Genomic DNA, 24,517 nt, shown 5'->3' with positions numbered 1-24,517 from the left:
TCGGCCATGCTGCCCTGCCTTGGAACCAGCCAACTATGGACTGAAACCTCTATAAACTATAAGCTAAAATAGCTCATAGCTTTTCTCCTTTAACTTCTGGGTATTGAGTATTTTGCTCCAGCAGTAATACAGTAACTAAAACACAAGGTAAAAAGCAAGGATATCTTATCAAGAGCTGAGAGGTACCTTAGTGGTAGAGAATTTGCCTGCTATGTTTGAGGCCGTGGATTTAATTCTTTAGCACCACCACAAAAGTTAAAAAAAAAAAAAAAAAAGATTATGGTGACCTCAATAAGTTGGCCAATCTGGCTTTGAATAAACAGACCTAGAGTGGGAGAAAAAAATATGTAGCTCTTAGGGATCATCGTTTCATGGGACCCCACTAATATCATACCAAAAAATAATCTATTCAAGGGTCTTTTTTATCCTTATACAATGAAGTAATTGAGAGAAGTCCTTTCTACATTTTCCTGTTTTCCTTAATAGATCTTAAGGGCTATAAATATATTACCTAGAAGTTCACTGTGCATTAAATAGGCCCTTAAAGTATTTTAATACGGTTTTACTGTTTTAGTTCTTTGCTACTAGATGAAACAGCAAATCACAAAGAGAATAGCGATTTTAGTAAAATTTTGCCTTGTTTGCCCCACTGGCTATTCTTGAAGTCAGAAAGGGGGAATTTATGCTGTTTGCTTTTTCTGTTGTTTTGTTGCAAGATGCCTCTGCTGTGCTCTTTGCAACAGAGGTGAAACTGTGCAATGATGACAAGATACAGTAAGTGATCAGGGGCGTCCAGTCAGAGGAAGAACACAGGTAGACAGTGACTAGACCTCTGCATTTTTACACTTGTTACTAATGAAGAATATTCAGAAAGTAAAACTTCTGTTATAAAGAAGAGCCAGTAATATTAATATTAATTAACATGCAGGTATAGGCAATAATCACTGCATCCTAAATTTGTTTTTCAGATAGTCTCAAAACCTGGAATTCCAACATGATCAATTAATTTACAATTTTAAAGCAAGTGACCGCTAAACCAAGAGACAGAGATGGACAATTTCCCTTCTCTTGAAAAGGGTGCAAATTATTTTACTCCCAGTATTCTGAGTTTTATATGGTACTACTTGGCAGCCTACTCTATTCAAATACAGTAAAATACAAATGAAGCCACTTTTGGAATAAGCAAATCCTGTGTTTAGCCCTTTTTCTCATGGGAGATTTGCACATGGAGAGAACAGCTTCAGAACCAGGAGTATCTATGCTACAGGTTTGTAAGTGGGGAGGCACTACTAGGTTCTTAACTGTAAAAAGTATTCAGTTGCCTTCAGAAATATTTATCAAAATATCTTGCTTTGAAGTCACAAAATTAAGACCCGGCAGAGGTAGAAGGGAAGTCAGCTTCCTATCAACATTCCAAACTATTATATAAAAGCTATGGGTTGTTAGTCTGAGCCAGGACTACATCTATTACATCCAACCTTTACAACAATCCCGGTACTTCCATCTACTGAAGTCACACTGCTATATGCCGGCCCATTTGACTCTCAAGTCCACGCCCTCTGTTATGCTTTTCTAAGTACAGATCAAATTTTGTTTAGAAAGTTCACCTCTGAACCAGTACTTTTTTCAACCTAATACAGAATACAGGAAAAAAAAAATCAACCAAGCATTATGCAGAATAGTGAGCCAGTGGCTGGGAAATGATATTCTTCTGCTTTAAAGGACAAAATAACAATCACTGGAGGTAGCATTTTCTCAAACAACATGGACTTCAATAAAGGTTAATCAGATTTTTTTTTCAAAATTTCTTTTTTTTCCCTTTTTCTTCTGGTTAAGCGTATACCTTAGGTATAACTTTGGCATTTTCTACCAGAAATTTTAAAACCAATGATTAAATACAAACAAGAGTAGCAGAAGCATGTCAGTTCATATAAAATGTCACAAATAAGCTATGAAATTATTATAAGCCAATGATGATGCCTGCTTTCCTGGTGTCAACAATAACCGAGCAAAGGGATGACAGCTGAGCAATAAATCAACTTGGAAAATGTCTACTAGCATCAAGGCTACTGAAGAAAATATTAAGACAGGACACCAAACCACTTTCCCCTTCCCACTGAGTGTTTATTTTATAGCTTTTGTATCATGTAGTCAACTGAAACACTGAAACAAGAAAGCTGGCAGAATGTTAAGGAAAAGGAGTGATTATCTCTCCAACAGGTGCGACAAAATGGTTTCAAGTTAGAAACAGTCTTGCAAAAATCAACTAACTGAGGGTAAGGAGGGTAGAAGAAACAGGGAAAAGACAAAGCAATGAGCATCTTCCAACAGGATTGTGAGGGGGGAAAAAAGGCACTGTTTAGCTATTTATAAAATTCTGTTAAAAGACAATCCATGTTTCTTTAAATTACCTTCAATACTGCTTTAGAGATGCTCACATACCTCTTAACCAAAATCTATAAAACTGTCTAAAAAATCATATAGACTGCACCAGTATACCTGTCACAGGCTTGCCAGTAACGTGTTTTAAAAAGATCATTATCATCAGAGGACATTTTATAAATAGTACTGCAAAGGTCACAAAGCTGCATGAATTTAAATTATAGGGTAAATGATCACATATTTCAATTTCTAAAATTCCCACTTCAGGAAATCAAAAAGTAAGTTCCACTCCAGAGGAGCTGCACTGGCAGTATATTTCAAACAGGTCTGTTTTTCCCCTCCAGAGGCTGCTTGAAGATCAGTTCTAGAGGCATCTTACAGCAACCCTGCATCAGGTACATGGATGCAAGACTTACAGCAACTACCCCATTTCCTCAGAAAGTAGGTTGTGCTAATTTAAGAAACAAATCTCAAATCGTAAGACACAAACACTTGGGCCTCTTGAAGACAAAGTTCTTAGAGGGTAACACCAGATACTTCTCATAATAAAGGAGTCTAAGATCACAGGTGTGCCTGACAATTACCAGCAAATGAGGGAAATCCAGCCAGATGATTTACAGAGGTTCTCTAGAGAATTTAAATATAAAGTACGAAAATACCAGGTATACATTTGGGAACCAGCCTTTACAATTTTCTAGTGCTTTTAGAATTTTTATTGAATTTTATTAAAAAAAGAACCATTGCCTACAAACTATTTTCTTTTAAACTATGCAAATACAATGAGCAAATCATCTGCAATATCAAATACTGTTTAGTAAATCACTGACGACACTAACAATTTTAGGAATATCCAATGGGATATATAAAAAGAAAGAACAGATTTCAAATTATAGACATTAACTGAATTTTTAGAAAACAAATTTGGAAATTTAAATTCTTTGATTTTCAACAGCTTAAATCCAATCATCAGGAAGTTAGATGCACAAAATATATTAGAAATTGCATGAATGCAAATGGCTGAAAAGTAATTTCCATGCTCTATTTTATGTGTTACTACCAGATATATTTAAGTGACAATTTACAGATTAAAGCTGGGTAAAATAAAAATATATCCTTCCCACTACATTTTAAAACAATCACAATAATTTATCAAGTTGCCATTTCACAGTAATTAAAAAACAGGAGTTGATACAGGTTGAACAAAAAGCTATTTTTTTTCTTTTAGGAAATAAACATAGATACTGGTATACACACACACACACACACACACACACACATTATCTTTAAAATTCAAAGTGGTTACTTTAGTTTTGTAATATAGATATAAAAAAAATCTATGGTCAAAATACTGAAAAAGTGCAAAGACTGAAAAAAGAAAACCACACTTGCCACTTTTAAAAAAATACGTATTGTCTCAGTGTTTCTATTTATTTGATTATAAAGTTATGTTCTTATAAGGACCCAGACTCCTAGGACTATACTGCACTGGATGGAATTAAGTCCACCCCATTTTCAGTCTTCAAAAAGGATACATCTAACCCACTCTGAATACAAAATAAATGTCCCTACCCTGAACTGTTAAGCTGGAAAAGATGTCCATGTGGAAGCAATATACACAAAAGTTTATGAATCAGTCAGTGCGAGAGACGGCATCAATCACAAAGCTATTCTTTGGATTTAAGTTAGGAGCTTTTGGAAGTATATAAACTCTTTCAGGCCACTACAGTAGAGATACAAATATGATTTCTCCACAAATAATGACTTCTTTAGTTGCAGAGCTCGGTAACTCATGGGCCATATCTGGCATGTCATCTGTTTTTGTAAATAAAGTTTCACTGGAACATAACCATACTCATTTGTTTCCATACTGTTTCCAGCTGCTTTTTTACAACAATGACAGAGCAGTATGATTGTGACAGAGATTTAAAATATTTATTTTCTGGTCCTTTACAGCAAAACTTTACTGACCCTTGGTAGAATGTACTAAGTGCTGCTCTAGCTATCTAAAAGAGGTAACGCACCTCAAAATTTTAGCACATACTTCAAGAACAGCCTGGGTTTGCTCATTAGTAAGTAAAGGTCGAACAAACCCACCTCAAAGTGGTGTCTTATTTTTGAGCAAAGAAATGATTTGTGTATGCTTTCAGCAAACACCTATAAAAGTTAGTTTAAAAAAAAAAAAGGGAAAAGAAAAAGAAAACCAAGTAAGACAAATATGCCTGCTTATGTTCTCTTAATATCTTCCTATTATTGGGGGAAAAGGGTGGTAAGAAGTTTGTTATTCCTTTAGCTTTTTAGTTTGTTTATAAATATTTTTTATCTACATTGTTCTCCCCTTCCTCCCCTCTCACACAGTAACCTTTAAGGCAATCTGCCCAAATTATGCTTTGTTTGATGAAGCCTTATTCAGAAATATTTACTTACACTAAACATATTAAAGATTATCTTTTTAGAAAACATTTCTAAAATTCTTTATTACACAAAGAGGAGAAAGAAGGTAAGAATGCACAATAAAATTAAACTCTGAAAAACATACTTTAAAAACTATACAAACAAAATAGCTACCATTTCTGAATGGTCATGTAAAATAAACCAACCAAACAAAAATCTTTACAATTTGAAGGGCAAGGTTTTTCTACCCCTACCCCTAACTCAGCTTACAAAAGTTCAGTTCCAACAGAGGACCGCCTGAACTCAAGCAGCTGCTCATGAATCTTTTAAGAGTCTACAGGTGTTTCATATTTCAATAGCTGTTGAAACATGGAAGATTGAGAGCTCAAGATATTTATCAAACACAAATTTATAACAAGATAAATTTTTTCACAAAGCTTAAAAGCGGACTTTTCCTTTTCTTTGTTAAAAAGTGAATGGTATGAAACTATATGTTAAAGATGTTTGTATAATAATACTTTACATTTAAACTCCACTTTACAGTTCTCAAAGTGCTTTCACATGCCATCTCATAAAGTCCTCACAACAGCCCTGTGAGGTAGGTACAGCAGGTATTATTAACCTCATCTAAAGATAAGGAAACTGAGACAAAGAGAGGTCAAGTGTCTCGCCCAAGATACCAAGCTGGAATTGTAGAACCAGGAGCAGAAATCAAAATGTTTTGACTCTTTCCACTATTATAACTACTGCCTCCAATTATGAATAATGTATTCTATCAAAATTGAAAGGTTAATTGAACTTCCTTTTAGTCATTTAATAGTAAAGTTAAATGAGAAATATAAGTAAGCAGGTCAGATGATTTTACTTGATATAATAAAATTGGTGCAAAATCACTTTTGTCTATTTATAACCTTTTGGTCCAAATACATAAAATATGCAATATTTACAAGCATTTTTCTTTTTTTATATTTGTAAATGCAATGCTTTAAAACACATTATAAAGCACCGTAGTAAAAATAGTCTACAGGTAAAAGTACAGAAGAAGTAGGAAAATCCTACCCATACCACAGCTCACTAATGGAGTCATAATATAGAGTCACCGATATCTCAGTTTACAGCTTTACAAATAACCCATGGAGAAACAATACTAAACTTACTTTTTTGATACTAATGTGTGGAAGTCTTAAATGAAACTTGAGATAATGCCAACATTCTTAGAGCTATCTTCCCAATAGTAAATACTGGGAAGACAGTAGTAGAAGAAATACTGCTGACTACTCTTTTTACAGTATTGATGGTTTAAACTGGATTTTAATACTAATAATCATCATCCAAAAAACAAAAACAAACCCCCCCCCAAAAAACCTCACGTACATGAATATGGGCAAATCCAACTACAGCAGAAACATTTCTTAGCAAACATGATCAAACAGTCTAAAATTTCATGAGACATGATTCACAGAAACAAAGCACACACCACCACAGTTATTAACACTATTCAGAAGAGGTGTATAACTCCAAACTTCTGGAGAAGGTGGAAGTGGCAAATGGATTTATATTCAGTCATGGTTAGTTGAAAAAAAAAATGCTTTGTCAAAAGCAAAAATAGCCTTTTGATTAGACCTGCCATGTGTTCATTTTAAGGGATGTAAGGTTTTTTTCCCCCCTTTCACACAGGAGGTTGTAACTCTCACCAAAATTTAGACAGAAGAAAAATGCCTGAAACTTAATCTCAGAACACTGACCTACCAGCCAGTATTTACTTCCTTGATGTTACTGTCTGTTTTCTAACATAGCCCAGTACAAACTGTCTTATACATTTATCAGCAATCCAGGATGTGAAGCTGAGAACAATGGTGAAGAGGGTCACAGTTCTAGTTCCAGAATCTAATAGTCACACCTTGTACTCAGTTCGATTTAGGGTAAATCTTTTCATAGAAAAAGTTTTGTGTAAGGATGTAGAGGTCTCCATCTTTTTCTCGAACAGCATGGGCTCTGATGAACTGGAACTGCTCAAGTGCAAATTCATAGAACTCATTCTCCATTTTCCAAATGTCAGACTGCTGCAGTTTTGCAATGGTTTGTTTAGTGGGGAGTTTCTTCTCAGTGGTTTTCCTAAGGTGAGATTTCTTTCCTACTTATAAAGGGAAAAAAAGGAAAGGTAAAAAAATTCTTAGAGAACACATGAAAGATCAATATCTATTTAGGAGATGGTTTAATGCTGAAGGACAGGCAACACAACTGTCTTATGTTAATATAATTTAGTCAAATATAGAATACTAATTATACCAGAATTGTGAACTATTCCTTCAGAATGTAAATCCTTAACATGTTAAAAACTTAATGAAATGTCAAACAGAAAACATAAAGATCAACACTCAGTAGACTGCCAAACTTCACTCTAATTTCCTATAACATATATTTGTTATAAACATATAGAAGCTACGACACATGCATACTGTAAGAATTCCTATGCTTGTATCTAATCAAGTAACAGCCAAAAGGAAAGTAAACAAGAAAGGAAACAAAAAAGGAAAAAATTTAAAATGAAATTGGACCAGGATGGTCATTTCAGATATGCCTTACTTTTGAGGCTGCAGGGGCACACTCACAGGTATACTATAGCACATATAGCACATGTTCTTTTTATCAGTGTGGATTAATTCCGTCAGCCCACCCCTACTTTAAAATGGTGGGGGGCTGGCGATTTAGCTCAGTGCCACCGCCGCCTGCCTCATAAGCACAAGGTCCTGAGTTTGATCCTTGGTACCAAAAAACAAAAACAAAAACAAACCCAAAAACCAAAAACAACAACAACAAAATAAAATGGTGGGGCCAGGGATTTAGCTCAGTGGTGCTGCACCCTGCTTCCCAAGTGCAAGGTCCCGAGTTCAATCCCAGGTACAAAAAAAAAAAAAAAAAAAGATGGGAGGCACATCTAAGGGCTTAATATATAGTTTGAAATCTGGCATTATCAAATATGATACATTTCTAAGGCTGGTTCTGTAGTCTGAATTGTTCCACTATTCCTAATTTTCATCTAATGCATAATTTATTCATGTAAAAAAAATAACAAATACTGTGTGCCAGGCACTTTTATTAAAAATACTACATAGAGGGCCAGGGATTTAGCTCAGTGGTTCCGCCACCTGCCTTGCAAGTCAAGAGCCCAAGTTCAATCCCCGGTACCAAAAAAAAAAAAAAAAAAAACTAAATAGAAATATACAATATACCTCCCGTTCTTGAACCTTTGGTGTTTTACTGAAGAAACTTTAAATCACATATATTTTTTAAGCTATAAACAAAAGCTAGGGTCATATTTAAAAAGAAATTCTTTATTTATATACCTGTACGATAGAGCTCTGTAGCACCCCTGAAAAACCGGGGCAAAGCTGCCTCCAGTAACATGATAAAATCTTCAAGCTCTTCAGTAACTCCCACCAGAAAGTATTCATTAATTAGATTATACTTGGCTTGATCCATAGCCCACCTGCTTCCCACATTCCTGAAACCAAAGAAATTAAAAATCTGGGTGTGAAATCTGCAAAACATTTCTGATGTTTCTGATATTGTTGTACATTATGGAGAAAACAGATAAACACATGTACCTCCAAAGCCCTGATGTCCTATTAACAGCCTTTGGGAAACACACCTGTTCCTAATTTGCTTTGCTTTCATATCCAGTGATAATTCAGACTTTCCTAGAGGACTCAATATAATTATTTTACTTTAAGGACAGTTTACAAAATGCACATATGTAACATGTATGACTTTGTGTGAGTGGATTTAATTTTTTTTAGTTCTGTTTTCATTTTAAGAACGTTTTTCCCCTTGAGACAGAGCCCAGGCTAGCCTTGAAGTCTTGAATCCTGCGTTAGTGTCCCAAGTGCTGGGATTGTATGTCTGTACCACCACACCAGGCTTAAGAGCTCTTTAGTTAGATCTTAATATTTGTGTTCAGGGCTTATCTTAAGAGTTTAGTATTTTTGGTGAGTGTAGTGTTTCCTGAAGTTTCTGAGAACAAAATAAAATAAATAAGAAATGGTTCTATTAAGGGCCTCTTATTTTTATTTTGTGTTTATACTGTTAGTAAACAAGCTTGCCCTAAATATATACTTTTGGGTTCTTTTTAGCACTAATAGTCTTAATTCCAGCTCTGTCTTTAAGTAGCTTAAAATTGGTGGCCTCATCTTTTTTATTTCTCAGCTATTTTAAAAAAAGAGGTAAAGGAAGGAGGATGTAAATTAGTGGATTTCTAACATCTTCCCTGTTCTCTATGAAACAAACTAAAGAAATTAAGTTAAAATCTCCTTGAAAATGCCTAGTAGAGCAAAACACTGCTGTTTGAAGGCAGGGCTTGGCAACTTTTTCTATGATGGGCCAGGAAAAAGTATTTTAGGCTTTTCTGGTTACTATATGGTTTAGATCAAAATTATGCAACTCTGCTGCTGCAGCATGATAGTGGCCATAGCTACTAAGTAAACAGACAGATATGACTGTGTTCCAATAAAGCTTTATTTGTCAAAAAGAAAAAAGGTGGGCTAAGAATTTAGCTCAGTGGCACTGCACCTGCCTCACAAGCACAAGGTCATGAGTTCAATCCAGGGTACGAAAAAAAAAAGAAAAGGTTAGGCACACAATGTAGTCTGCACAGTGCAGTTTGCTAACCTGTTTAAGGAAATGGTTAAAAGCCAAAAAGGACTTCTTCCCATGCTTCTAATTTTTCCTGTGATATTGCAATGCTTTGAAATAATCCACTGCATAGGACCTCATACTTAACAGTTTTCTATTTTTTTTTGACTTGTTCTATTAAATGATTGACTAGAACAGAAAATGCACAATTATTAAACACTTAGCACATTCTTAGAATATAAATTCTTTATTAGTAAACTAAACTACAACCATAACTTTACCTCCTCTTAAAAAACATGACTTTAATGGTAAAACCTGGTAAATAATTTAGACACTAAGCCTTTTCTTGAACTAACTTGAATGGCTAAAACCGTAAGCCTAGGACAAAATAAGGTTTATGAAATGACCTCTGGTCTCTAACTAAAACTTCTGCTGAAATAAAGAAAAAAAAGCCAAAATTACAAAAAAATAGCAACTGAAAAACACAGTGAGGATAACATATGAGTAATTTTTAAAATGCATGTAAAAAGTAAACACAGAGCTCGGTATTAATTACATGCTATTTTTAGTGTAGTCCTTCATTGATTACTCTTTATGTAGTTTTGGACTAACACATTCAAACTTGTGAAATGCAGATTATAGAAGTAATAAGGAAGGTAATCAATTTAAGCTAACTTTATCTCCCTACCAGCATTCTGAGCTATGGCCACAGAAGAATGGGATTTGAAGCCACAGCTTCTCTGGAGCACAGTCTGAGCCGCCCTCAGCTACACATTCATCGAAAGTCTGGAACAAAGACAAAGGAGCACTGGTAAGTCATAAATCCAAGTTTCCCTTAATTCTTAATTACATAATGTGATTAATTATTAAATAAATGGATGAGAGGAGGCAAGATAATAAAATGAAAAAGTGTATTCCAGATGCTAAGGCAAGTAAAATATGGGGCTTTCTCACAATTTTTTTCCTTTTCTTTTTCTTTTTTGGTACCAGGGATCGAACTCAGGTCCTTGTGTTTAGCAAGGCAGGCGGTGGACCCACTGAGCGAAATCTCTGGCCCTCTCACAAACTTTTTCTATGCAGATATTTACAAGAATTCTTTACTATATGAAAGGAACCCCCCCATCCCGATAACAATTGGTCCTTAACAATAAGTACTGGTTTATGTTGAATTTGTGATCTATATTTTCTAACCAAAGGAAATTATTCCTTTGAGATGACACAACATAGAAATTTACCACAGAAAGCCATGGGAGTGGTTGTTGTAGTGAAGAATCTCTAGGCTTCTTTGTGAGATAGAAATAATCTTCAACGACTTGGGTTTCTTTGTATTAGGAATTTAGCAACATCCACACTAATCCACCCAACGAATGTTTTAGTGGAAAAAGTTTGTGTTTTGCCTCCCTTATCTTCTGTTAGAAGGGTTTGTTCTGCCAATTTAATGATGTTAAGATGGCCTGAGACGGACAATAGTGGGGACAATGTGAAGAAAAACAGCAGCAACAACAAAACTTGCGAATGACCATAAACTGGTTACATGTAAGTGTTTCAGATTTTAGCGTATCAGAAATTCTCCCATTTTACGTAAATATAATGATAAACCAACTATTTCCTAGTGAAAGCACTCAAATTAGACACTCAGTTCTATCTTCCCTGTACACAACATTATGAATTACTGAGTTCGTAGGGTCCACTGCTGCACTGCCTTCAATGGTCACATCAGCACGCGGGCTTCTCTACTCATGCCACAGGACTGTCACACAAAAGCCTGGTCATGAGTCATCTCACTCAGATTAGAGTCACATTTCAGAAATAGGACTGAGTAATTTTCCTATAAAACTTCAAGTCCTTGAAAAGCAAAAAACAAAACATAACCTAACAAAAAAACCCAAGAAAAACACTCTAGACCAATGGTGGCAAACCTTTTGGAGCTTTCAATGACAGAGAAAGCCTACGATGGCAAGTATGCTGTGGGTTCGCCACCACTGCTCGACACTTTCTCTGCCTCACAAAACCCAGTTTGATACACCAGAGAAATGAAAAGTTAAGAAACCTAGCAAGAGAGGTCATGGCAATCACTGAGTTATACACTACACAGATGTAAGTTTTACTGAAATAGAGACTATTAGTCCACAGTGAAAAGTTATAAAACTTTTGCTGAGCATGGTGGCGCATGTCTGTAATCCCAGCACTCAGGAGACTGAGGCAGGAGGATCACTGTGAGTTCGAGACCAGCCTGGGCTACATAGTGAGTCCCAGGACAGTCTTAACTACATAGTGAGACCCTGTCTCAAAAAACCAAAAAAAAAAAAAAGTTATAAAACTTTTGCTGAGCATGGTGGCGCATGTCTGTAATCCCAGCACTCAGGAGACTGAGGCAGGAGGATCACTGTGAGTTCGAGACCAGCCTGGGCTACATAGTGAGTTCCAGGACAGTCTTAACTACATAGTGAGACCCTGTCTCAAAAAACCAAAAAAAAAAAAAAAAGTTATAAAACTTTTAAATATGTCAACTGCAAATATTGATTCACTGTAGTGCTCTTTACAGAGATGAGATGATCAGTGTTTCCATTTAAAAACCTTTGCTTAGAAAAATTAAGACACAAATTATTTTAAAAATCATGAAAATTTCCAGTTGAGATTTCACTAACCTCTTTGAAATCAGAGCTCCTTTCCTATCCATTTCAAGGACCTGCCAGCTTTACCTTCTGATTCTCTTCCCTCAGTACTCTTGGCAGGCTCCGTTCTCTGCTTTTCCTTAAATGTTAGCATTCCCCAGAGCTATATACTTTTCATTTGTCATTTTTTATGCCATGTTTTCCACACCCATTTTTATCCAATCCCAGGGTTTCTATTTCTACCTAAAGTTGATGACTCCCAATTTAGCTTCAGACCTGTTTCTTGAGATACAAATATATTTTACAGTGGGTATCTCCTCCTACTTACACATGACTCAAAAATAATGTCCAATTGGAACTCATCTTCCTTGAATTTTATTACAACTTACTCTTTACCCTGTTGCTCCCTTGGTGAAAAGAACTTCCTAACAGAAACCTAGCAAAGAGGAGGTCATGGTTGTCACTAAGTTATACACTACACAGATACTGGTAACTTTAAAGTTATAAAACTTTTAAATATGCCAACTGATTTCCTGTGATGCTTTTTACAAGTAAAATACTTTGTACACTTATCTTAGCCAAAAGGCCAAGAAGCAATTACAAGTAAAATACTTTCTAAGGAAACGAATATATTCTGAAATGGCTTTGTGAGGCACAATAATAAAATTCATGTTCTACAAGCAAAACATGCCAGGAAATTGTGAATTACTAAGGACCATAAAGGCAAGTATTTGTAAGCCAACAGTTAGGATAAGATAACGCTAAATACTGACTCCTTCTAACATCATTATTATTTTTGCAAGTCAATACCTATTTTTAAGTAGAATATGTTAAGTTCACTCTAATTCCAACAGCTGTCTTTAAGTTTATTCAATTCAGAGTAATAAATACAAAAAGCAAATGGAGGTACAAATTGTAATCTCGAGCTAATAAATACTTATTGAGACATGCAAGCTCACTCTTCTTGTGTTTTTATATAAAGTACACACATATTTATTCTTTTTTTTTAGTATAATCCCCGTGGTGTTCTGCTGATAAAAAAAAAAAAAAATGAACAACCTATTAGAGCAATACAGAGCTGAAACTGTGTAAGTGATGAGAATTACTGGTGCAGTAAGTATCTCAAAGCCAAAAGAAGCAAGAGCTATGCTGAAGAACAACTGACAAATTCTGGCTATTCCAACTTGGGCATTTGGTGACATTTTCTCAAAATAAGTAAACTGTGTTTTCCACTTGAAAGAAAACAACTGATGGTGTTGATTAACTGAGTGGTTCTTAACCCTGAGCTGTTTAATTCCTTGATGGCATTTGGCAATGTGTGGAGACATTTCTGGTTTTCACACTGGTGTATGGATGCCAGCAAAGCCTTTAAACATTCTCCAATGTACAGGCAGTACTCCATTACAAAGAATTATCTGACTAAAAACAACAATGTTGAGGTTGAGAAGTTCTGATAGTCTGATAAAAGTTAGGCTTTGAAGCAAAAAATACAATTTTTGGAAAACTAGTATTTGCCACCATAACCAAAAGACTTAAAGACTTTTCTGACGTAATCTCTGGTGATATTAGTAATTGTAAATTTTTGATATGGTACAACTGAATAATAAATGGACATTGTATGTGGACATGTGGAAGGTCCATATAACTAAGCAAACCAATAAGCTTGAAATTAAGCTTGGTTAAAAGACTGATTGCATTTTAATGTGACAGAGTATAAAAAGTTCACATTGCAACTAAGAAAGTACCACTTGTCAAGTTTTAATATGAGAAGAATTTTCTGAAAAGGATACTAATGATGTCTCTTTTCCAGTTACCTATCTGTATGAAGCTGCATTTTCTTTATACACTTCAATCAAAATAATGTAACTTAGAATTCAGAAACAGATACAAAAATCAGAATGTCTACATAAAGCTAGATACAAAAAAATTTGGAAAAAGGAAATGATGCCATGCTTTTCACTTTTGGTGCTGGAGGTATGGTTATTTGCATTAAATATTATTTATATGAACACAGATGGGTTATTTTAAAATTAACATTAAAATATCTATTAGTGAACTTGGAAATTTACTAACATTGGTAAATATCATATAAACAAAAGTTCTTTGGAGGTTCTGAAATCTCCCAAATGAAGCCAATCTTTTGTTCCTTACTGAAGGAAGATTAACTGAAAGTATCTAAAGTGTACAGATACCTGAAATGTTTCAAATTACTGTTTGACAGTGTAAGCAGAAAGCAGTTCAGAATACTGGAGAACTGCAGTTTAAACCATAATAGCTGTTATAAGCAAGGAACTGAACATTGGATAATAATGCTTCAAAGTGTCACATGAGGTGCAAATACAGTTTCATGGAATGAAGTCATCTAGACATTTTTTTTTCAATAAGAGCTGCTGTAAGTTATTTCCAACATAATCATGGCTATTCTTTAATGTCCATTATCTTCAAATATTCCTTCATTTTTAAGAATGCTATATGTATGCTTATCTTTTTATCTTTAAAGATATGAGTTTAATAAAGACTCTTGCAAACTAAATATATTAAGGAGTCATTTGCAATAAAACCATTTAACTCAAAGTCCCAGAATGTTACCAACATTTGTATCATGAGAAACATGACAAATTATTTAAAATGTCTATCAATATATTTCATAACTGAAAAGTTCTATTCTATCACAAAACAATGTAATTTCATACTTACAACATCATTTATTTAAAAACATCATTTTTTTACAAATGGCTGTATCCTCGTAAGTATTAAGACAATGCAATAGCATTTTGCTGAAGTTACTAATACTATCTCTAAGAAAAGAGGTATAGAAATATATATTTTTATACTGACAGTTTAAAAACTCAAGCCTTATCACACTTAAGAGTGAAAATGGTAAAAGTTCCAAGAGAGCATATCTACCTAAATTTTTCAAATATGAAAGGAAGATGATGGATATTCCGTAAGTATTGAATATGCATATTTTACACATTAAAATGTTGAGTAGCACGTTGTACTTCTTTTTAAAGAAAAAAAGAAGGATTAAGATTATAGGGTGTCCATTTACTTGCCATATGACCTAACCATAATGTTTTAACCTTTCCGTTTATGTGCTACTAAAACAAGCACAACCTTTCCCAGTTTCCTATCTGTGAGGAAAACAGGGAAACTGCCTCACTGAAATGCATACGCTATAAATAAATAAATAAAGCTTAAAACAGTGCTCTGTATACAATAAATAAATGTGACTTATTGTGCATAATTCTATTAATTACTGTCATTGCTCAATCACTTAAATTACATAGGACAGCAACCACAAAACCGTGCTATATAGGGCTGACAGTAACAAATGAATATAGGAATCTACAGGATGGCACATCTTTTCCTTAACAACACTAATGCCCATTTGTTCAAAATAAAGAGATGGATGTCACAAAAGTAAAGATAATATTCTAAGTACAAGGCAACAAAAAGTTATACTAATAGATTTTATAAAATTTTTCAGAATCCTCAAAATAGTATTTTTAGATTAGGTAATAGTAAGATATGGGTGAACACTGAGTAAAAGAAGATTTAGTCAGCTTTTTTTTTTTTTTTAGTACCAGTGATCAAATTCAGGACCTTGTGCTTGCTAGGCAGGTCAGGGCACCAATGAGATAAATCCCTCGCCCAGGTATTTTTGTTTTGATTAGTATTTTCTGACTAAAATTTTGAGAACAAGAAACACCAATTTCTAGAAAAAATAAAAAATGGTAAACAATAAACTCTTGTCTTCTCATGACAAAGAAGAAACATCTAACTCAGAGAAAAGTTAATGGTTCATTGTTGCTTATCACGATACACCAAGTATGTAGTATCACGACTGTGTAACACTTTAACATGTGCAGAATCCACGTACTGTTAAGCACTTCCAAGTAAACTAGGTACCATGTTGTTATGGTTCGTATCTGGATGTCCCCCAGGAGTGAAATACATTCCTGGGTGGGAATTCTGGAAGTGAGTGGATTGTGGGGCTTATAGCTGACCTGCAGATAGGAGGAGGGGTCTGGTGGGAAGCTGCAGTCACTGGGAACATGGCCTGAAGGACTTACCTTTTTCCTTAGCTCCTCTCTCTACTCTTTCTGTTTTCTAGATACGAAGAACACACCAGGAGCGGCTTTGCTCTGCCCAGGTCCTTCCACCATGCCACTTCTGCCCTAGAGCCAGCTGACTATGGAGTGAAACCTCTCCTTGAGTTGCAGCTGTGTGTATTTTGTCTCAGGGATGCTAAAGTTACTACAATACATGTTAAATAGTAGGGACTCAAAAAGAAATACTGGAGAAGACAGTATGTAAACAGACAATCCAGATACCATCGATAAATGCTCTAAAAGAGATTTAATAGAATGCTTTGGGAGACTTGAAAGAAACCTAACTGTATCTGGGGGTAACAGGACAGGAGAGGAAACATTCACTGGAGGTGAATCCCATACATAAAGACTTTTCTGGGTCCTCAAAATATAGGGACCAACGTGTGTGCAAAAATATGAAGCAATAAGTTTGGAGCTCAGTGACATTTCATGTGCCTGCAGAAATATTAAGACAGGAGGGGAAGGTCTCAGAGGAAGTCAGCCTGTGTCTTCTATGTTATAAGTAGTGAGGTCTCAATAAAGGCGTCCCATGAGAAAAGTGAAAAATCAGTACAGTTCTTAGAAAAATAGCTGGTGATACTCTGGAGGATGAAATGAAATGAAAGACACCAAAATTTAAGCCTGATACAAACATGATGAGCCATTATTTTTTCCTTGCTCCAAAAAAATTTCTGCTTTAAACAAACTGATAAATATAAAACTGCCATCGGTAAAACTGAGTACTGAAATATATTAATATGGTATTTATCAGTAATTATTAATAGTCTCCCAGAATTATTTTTGACAGTCCAAGGGCCACATGTATGCTAAATAAGTGCTCTACCACTGAGCTACATCCCCAGCCCTAGAAAATTATTTAGGACTATAATAAAACAAGTATTCAACCCTTTAACACATGAACAATTTTTTTAAAAAGACAAAAAATATGACATTATAGGAAATGAGCTATATAGTTTTATCTTTGCTTCTATATACTTTGGGATGCTTTTCAAATTCTCCACAATAATCAAGCAGTACCTTTATAATCAATAAGAAATTTAAAAAGCACACTGTCTAATGCAGTTAGGAAACAATTCTCTCTATGAAAACCTTAAAACTAAAATAATACCTTTTTGTCTCCTTGTTTTCGTCTCCTTAATCCTGGTCGATAATCATCTCCAAATCTCAGAAAATAATAGTAAGAAACTAGCCGCTCAATAGGATCTCTTATGACATTAATGTAAATTGGCTTCTTTTTCACTCCAAATCTGAAATAAAACAAAACTGCTGAAATCAATATTTTTATTCTATTTAGGAATTTCCTGAAATCATGTGTAGAAGTGTGAAGTACTGATCCTATATGAAAAAAAAAAGAAATGAATTGAAATAAAGTTTAAGTGAAGATTGGGAGATAGCAAGCAAGAGTTAAGAATTTATAAAATTGTGGTGAACACTCACCCTTGACCCTGGGAAGCCACTGAGCAGCCTTCCCAGAGTGGCTTGGCTGGCTGAGGCAGACAGCCTGTTCTCAGAAGCTGGGCATGGCAAGATCTTCAGAAGTAGACTGGCAAGTTGCCCTGAGCAGGCAGACACCACAGGTCTTCCAAGGTGAACTATGTAGGCCTCAGCTACTGATCACTAACCCGTTTGGGCCTAGATTTCGCCTAGCCCCCAAATGGCCCTCAAATACTGACAGGCACCCCATCCCACTACTGGGCACACACCATGTCACACCCACCTGGCAGACTGTGACCACCCTATGCCCATGCAACTCTTGATGGGTACTATGGCTCCTGCTACCACACCAGCTGTAACTTACTTACAGATCTTTTGGAGTGGTCCTACCCCCAAGTAAACTATCCTGTAAAAGCAGTTGAGTGAGATAATCCGTTTGTTGTACTAATACTAACATAGGGACACAAGAAGCCTGAACCTAAGTAACTAGCAACAAATCACAAAGAAAAAGAAACTAATAAATTGCCTGAAGAAGCCACAAAAATGATTCTTAAGGATGTAAGCGAATACAGACATTCAATGAAATCAGGAAAAAAAATTCAAGATATGAATGAGAAACAGAGATTAGAGATAATAAAAAAGAACAGAACAGAGAGGTTGGATATTTAAAAAACTCAGTAAAACAAAAGTAAAAAAAAAAATTGAGCACTTCAACTGCAGACTAGATCAAGTGGAATAGAAAATTCCTGACTCAAAGACCAGTCTTTTGAAATAACCCAATGAGACTAAAAACAAAGTAAATAAATAAATAATAAAAGAACGAAGAAAACCTTTGAGACCTAAGGTACTCCATTAAATGAGCAAATTTTTGATGTTCCAGAAAGGGGGTGGAGGTGGGTAAAGCATAGAAAATCCTATTTCATGAAATTGCTGCTGAAAACTTTACAAACCTAGGGAAAGATATTCAGATCCAGGTTAGGAAAGCTCAAAGGATGCCTAATAGATTCAACCAACAAATATCAACTCTGAGGCATAGTATAGTCAAACTGTCAAAAGTACAAGAAAAAGATTAAATTATAAAACAGAAACAGAACAGTGTCAAGTCACATACAAGAAAATCACCATTACACTAATAGTAGACTTCAACAGGATTCTTTTGAGACAAAGGGAGAATAGGATGAGATATCCAATATCCTAAAAGAAAAAAACAACCAACCAACCAACCGCCAACCAAGAATACTATGCCCTGAAAAGCTATCCAACAGAAATGAAATAGAAATAAATCTTTCCAAGGCAAAAACAAAACAGGGAATTTAACACCACTAGATAAGAAATACTTAAGGCAGATCTGTACTAGAAGCAAAAGGATGATAATAAATAACCATCATAAAAACATATGAAAATATAAAATTCACTATTAAAGAAGATACTCAAAAGAGAAAGTAGAGAGTTCAGAGCACTGTCTGCGTCAACAAAACAAGGAAATAAAAAAGTAAAATTCCAAGTAACCTAACGATGCAACTCAATAAATTAGAAAAGCAAGAATAAACAAAATCCCAAATTTAGAAGGAATGGAATAGAAAGATCTAAACAGAAATAAACATAAAGACAAAAACAAAAAAAGAGAAAGAAACAATATTTAAAAAAAACTGATAAGCTTCATTTATCTAAAGGGGGGAAGAGGGGGGGGAAGAAAATCCAAACATAAAATTAGAGATGAGAAAAGGAAATATCACAACCGATACCACAGAAATTCAAAAGTTCATCATAAATAATCATATTCCAACAAATTGGGAAACCTAGAATAAATATATAAATTTCTGCAGACATATAGTCTTTAAAAACTGAAACATGAGAATATAGTAAACTTTAACAGAACAATAACAAATAATACAATGGAACCAGTAATGTCTCCAGGTAAAGAAAAGCCCAGATCTGGACAACTAAACTGCTAAAACTGACTAAATCTTTAAAAAAAGAACTAATGTTAATTCTTCTCAAACTACTATAAAGAAATGAAAAGGAAGAGGATTCTAAATGCATTTTATAAGGCCAGCATTATCTTGCTACCAAAGCCTGACACATACACAAAAAAGAAAGTTATACACAAGTATCCCTCATGAACAGAGAAGTAAAAATCCACAGCAAATACTTTCAAATTGAATTCAACAAAAAGATCAAGCTGGTTTCATTCTAGCAAGCAAGGATGATTTAACGTATGCAAATCAATAAACATAAATATATTAAATAGAATGGATAAAAATCACAATAGGCACAGAAATCATCTCAACAGGCACAGAAAAAGCACTTGATAAAATTCAATATCCCTTCTTGATAAAGAGGGGAATACTGAAGGAATACAAAGCAATACAATAAAGACTATATATGACAAAATACAGAAACTCAATGCAGAACAGGAAAAAGTTGAAATTATGTCCTCTAAAATTAGGAATATGCAAAGATTTAATCTTCAACTATTCTTACTCACTATAGGTTAGTGAGGAAGTTTTAGTAAGAATAAAGCAAGAGAAAGAAATGAAGAGCATCCAGATTGAAAAGGAGGAGCTCAAATTATCCTTTTCTAGATGACAACACTCTACATACAGAAAAATCTTAATAGACTACCAAAAATCTATTAGAACTGATAATTCAATAAGATTGACAGATACAAAAATCAATACACAAAAATCAGTGGCTTTTAAAATACATTAATATGAAATTGCTAAGAAAGATATTCCATTCATAAAAGCTACAAAAATGCACAGGTATAAATTTAACCCAGAAATAAGATAGTAATGAAAAAAACTGGAGGACCTACACACACACACACACACACACACACACACACACACACACACACACACACAAAATGGACAGACATTCTATATTCATGGATTAGGGAAATTAATATTGTTAAAATGTCCCTATTACCTAAAGAGATCTACAAACTCATAGCGATTTGCATCAAAATATCAATGATATTCTTCACAGATTGAAAAAACTCTCCTAGAATTTGTTCAGGGCTATTGAAGACCCCCAAAACCCAAGGCAATCCTCAGTAAGAGCAAAGCGGCTTTTAAAATGCACTGCAATGCTATAGCAACCAAAACAGCATGGTACTGACATAAAATCTGAGACACTGATCTACACAAGAGAAGAGGGAACTAAGAAATAAATGCATGTACTTACAGCCAATTCATCTTGTACAAAGGCAGCAAGAATATATACTGGGGAAAGGAAAGTCTCTTCAATAAATGGCACAGGGTATCTATATACGAAATCAAAAAAACTAGACTTGTCTAACCACATACAAAAACTGATTCAAAATGTATTAAATAATCTAATTATGAAAACCACTAAAAGAAAGCAGGGGAGAAACATCAAGACATTAGTCTTGGCAAAAAAATTTTTTGGACATGGCACCAAAATATAAACAACAAAAGCAAAACTTGACAAATGATTACATCAAAGTAAAAAGCTCCACTGCAAAGGAAACAATCAGCAATGATGAAACAACTTGAAGAATGGGAGAAAATATTTGCAAGCAATTCCTCTGACAATGGATTAAATCCACAACACAAGGAACTCAAGCAAGTCAATGGCAAGGAAAACAAATATCCCTATTAGAAAATGGGCATTCCGCCACCTGCCTAGCAAGTGAAAGGTCCCGAGTTCAATCTGCAGTACCAAAAAAACTCCTAAAAAAACAAAACAAAAATGAGCAAATGACTGGAACGGACATTTTTTAAAACAGCGTATACAAATAGCCAACAGGTATATGAAACAACAACAACAACACTCAATATCACTAATCATCTGATAAGTGCAAATCAAAACCACAATTAGGTATCACCTCACTCCAGTTAGAATGACTATTAAAAGACAAAAAATAAATGCTGGCAAGGATGTGGAGAAAGTGAACTCTCATGTACTGTTGGTGGGAATAAAAGTTAAAATTAGTACAACTATGAAAGAGGTTCCTTGAAGACCTACAGAGTTACCACATGATCCAGCAATCCCAATACTGTGCATACATAGCAAGGAAATGACATCAGTACACTGAGAAAACATATGCACTTGCATGGTTATTGCAGCTTTGTTCATAACAGCAAAGATATGGAATAAACCTAGGTATCCACCAACAGATAAATGGGATAAAGAAAGTATGGTGTCTACACACACACTACATGCAACAGAATATCCAGAATATATTCAGCTATAAAAAAAAAATGAAATCCTGTAATTCACAGGAATATGGATGGAACTTGAGGACATTATGTTAAATGAAGTAAGTGAGGCACAGAAAGAGAAACACTGCTTGTGCTCAGGTGTATGTGGAAGCTAACAAGTTGATCTAGTGGTTTCCAAAGTCTAGGCAGGATGTACAGGAAGAGATGAAAAGAGGCTGGATAACAGGTACAGGAGTAAAGCTAGGGAAGAGGAAAAACTTCTAATGTTCCACAACACAGAGGATAACTATGGTTGACAATAATTAATTGAATATTTCAAAGTGGCTAATATGATTGTGAGTGTTTCACACCAAAACAAATATCAGATGACATGTCAATTAACTAAATCTAACCAATGCACAATTTATATTTGTATTGGAATATCACAGTGCACCCCATACATTTGTATAGTTACTGTTGTCAAAATTTTAAAAAATGATGGAAGGGGAAAATGAATAAAATTTTTAAACCTTATCAGCAAGAATTATACAAAACATTTTAATTTCATACCTTCATTAGGGTTTAAATTCAAGTATACAATACTCTCTCAGAGTAGCATACACATACAAAAATTAGTATTTATAATTTAAAAACTGGCTTATTAAAAGGTTTTTTATTAGGTTCTGTTACCAATCTGGTGGCACAGAGTTTCAAATATGCATTAAATATGAGTAATATATCATTTCTAGCTCACCACACAAGGTAAACATTGTGAACAGATACAGTATTGAGTCAATGAAAGTATAACCGTATCTTTTACTTTTGATTTTAAAGACAAAAGAGAAGGTAGAGATTTAAGTCTTCAGCATTATTTACAGAATAAAGAGCTGATTTTACTTTTTTTTTGTTTGTTTTTTGAAACAAACAAAAAAAAACAAAGCCAGTCTCAACTACATAGTGACTTTACTTTTATTGATTTTAAAGACAAGAGCGAAGTTAAAAAGATTTAAGTCTTCAGTATTATTTACAGAACAATAAAGAGCAGACAGATCATGGATGATTTTTATTTTCTCAACCTCTGTAGACCATAGAATTGTTCAACTGGCTCCTTGTCCTAATATCCTTCCCTTTCCCCATCTTGAAATGTTATCTCAACTCTTCCCTTTCCTTTATTTTTCATTTAGTAAAATTACCAAGTCTAATTTTTCTTTCATAAGCTTTCTCAATGATGTTACTTGTCTTAAGTCATTCGCTCTCTCTTTTATCACTGCCTTCTTCTGAGTCCTCTTACTTGGATTACTGTAATAATCTACTTGGTTTTCTTACATCCAGTCTCTCTCCCTTTTAATCTATCTTTCATATTGACAAATGAATAGCAAGAATTTAAAAGGGTAAGGTAGTGCAGGATTTTCTGTTTATAATGAAACAACGAACAGGTAAATCTAGAAGAAAAGTTGAATTTCAGCAAACTCATTAAGGTCAAGATTTATAACTTAAGTTTTTATTCTACATATAAGAACATTTCGAAAATGTTCAACCTATGTAGTTTTAAACTAGTTTCCAAATATATGGCACAAATGTATCATGTCTACATAATTAAGATTAAAAAGTAGGACGATCACAGAGAAATGGAAAAACATATTAAGAGAAGAGATTTTTTATTTCCTGGTTATTATTCTAAAGTTCTGGGAGAAACAAAAATACATATATAACCAGAACATGGCTTGGGCAGATGTAAGATCACAAATATGATGTGTAGTTCTCAGTAATCACTTTAAACTAGAAAGGACTTTTCTTTTTCTTTTTTAAAGTTTATTGGTATTTTTTAGGTATACAGTACAGTTACATTCATCATTGGGATCTTGTAACTTTACATGATGAATCTTGGTTATTCTTTCCTCATTCTCCTGCCCTCCCTTCACCCCCTCCACCCTTCCCTATTTACAAAGACTTTGATTCCATTTTTTATTTTTCTTTTCCCTTCTTTCCCCTCCCCTATCCTTACACAATTTGAACCTTATTTACACTTTTAGTTTTTCACACCAGAGAAACTAAAGGACTTTTCATTTTTTATTTCCTGGGTTTCCTAGGGTTTACACCCTTTATAATGCTTCCAGCTAAGGCAAATGAAATAACTATGTGATTAAAAATCTCTTGTACCAAATTCACTGTTTTTTCTTGAAGGCAAGTATTTTAATAAATTCTATAAATATTATGCTGATCAAGATAATGACAGTCAAAAATAAATTATTTTAAAAATTGACAAGGTGACATTTCTTCTTTCTTAGTTATGAGTTATAGGGCTATCAAAGAAAAAGATAATGAAAAGAATATTAGTTACATCTCTAGTAGTTCTTGATTTATATTAAACTCTTTAAATATATTTCCTCTAGTTGATTTTGTTTAGGTATTTGTTGAAAATTGTGTAGAAGTCTGTATTAAAGCTTTTCCCAGTAATTTTTAGCTTCAATAAGAGTAGTATGAAAATATTCAAACCTCTAAACATTCACGTCAATATTTAATAAATAAGATTATTTCTTTCAAAAACCTTTGTACTTTTCAAGTATCAGAACCTAACCATATACGAGAGCTTTGTTCTAAATAGAAGACTTTGCCTAAAGCAAAAGCACTCAATACATAATTTTAATAATGAAAATCTGAATTTCTAAAGTATTAGAAACAGAGCAGTGTGTGTGGAAAAAATAAATCATTTAGGTGAAAGGGTAACAAACATTCAATTCATGGATAATGCAGCCCTGAGGGAAAATATGCATATGAA

The 24,517-nt window shown here is 34.2% G+C and overlaps 1 protein-coding gene across 3 annotated transcripts in view; it reads right to left on the bottom strand.

Annotated features, from left to right (window-relative positions):
* Positions 1-3,757: 3,757 nt before the first annotated feature.
* Positions 3,758-24,517, bottom strand: part of Hs2st1 (heparan sulfate 2-O-sulfotransferase 1) — a 120,071-nt gene continuing 99,311 nt past the window's right edge. For 2 of the 3 annotated variants that reach the window (XM_019209381.2, XM_033758155.1), the window contains exons 4-7: positions 17,244-17,382; positions 10,094-10,191; positions 8,121-8,278; positions 3,758-6,910 (exon numbers count right to left, since the gene is read on the bottom strand). In XM_019209381.2, coding sequence (XP_019064926.1) covers positions 6,681-6,910; positions 8,121-8,278; positions 10,094-10,191; positions 17,244-17,382 — 625 coding nt within the window. In that variant the 3' untranslated portion in view covers positions 3,758-6,680. The remainder of the gene's footprint in view (positions 6,911-8,120; positions 8,279-10,093; positions 10,192-17,243; positions 17,383-24,517) is intronic. The other variant, XM_010636674.3, reaches the window with a different exon arrangement.

This window comes from Fukomys damarensis, unplaced genomic scaffold, assembly GCF_012274545.1.
Source record: "Fukomys damarensis isolate Sample0158 unplaced genomic scaffold, DMR_v1.0_HiC HiC_scaffold_33, whole genome shotgun sequence".
Classification (NCBI taxonomy): domain Eukaryota; kingdom Metazoa; phylum Chordata; class Mammalia; order Rodentia; family Bathyergidae; genus Fukomys; species Fukomys damarensis.
The sequence above is the reverse complement of the archived record's forward strand: the minus strand, read 5'-3'. Positions and strand labels throughout refer to the sequence as shown.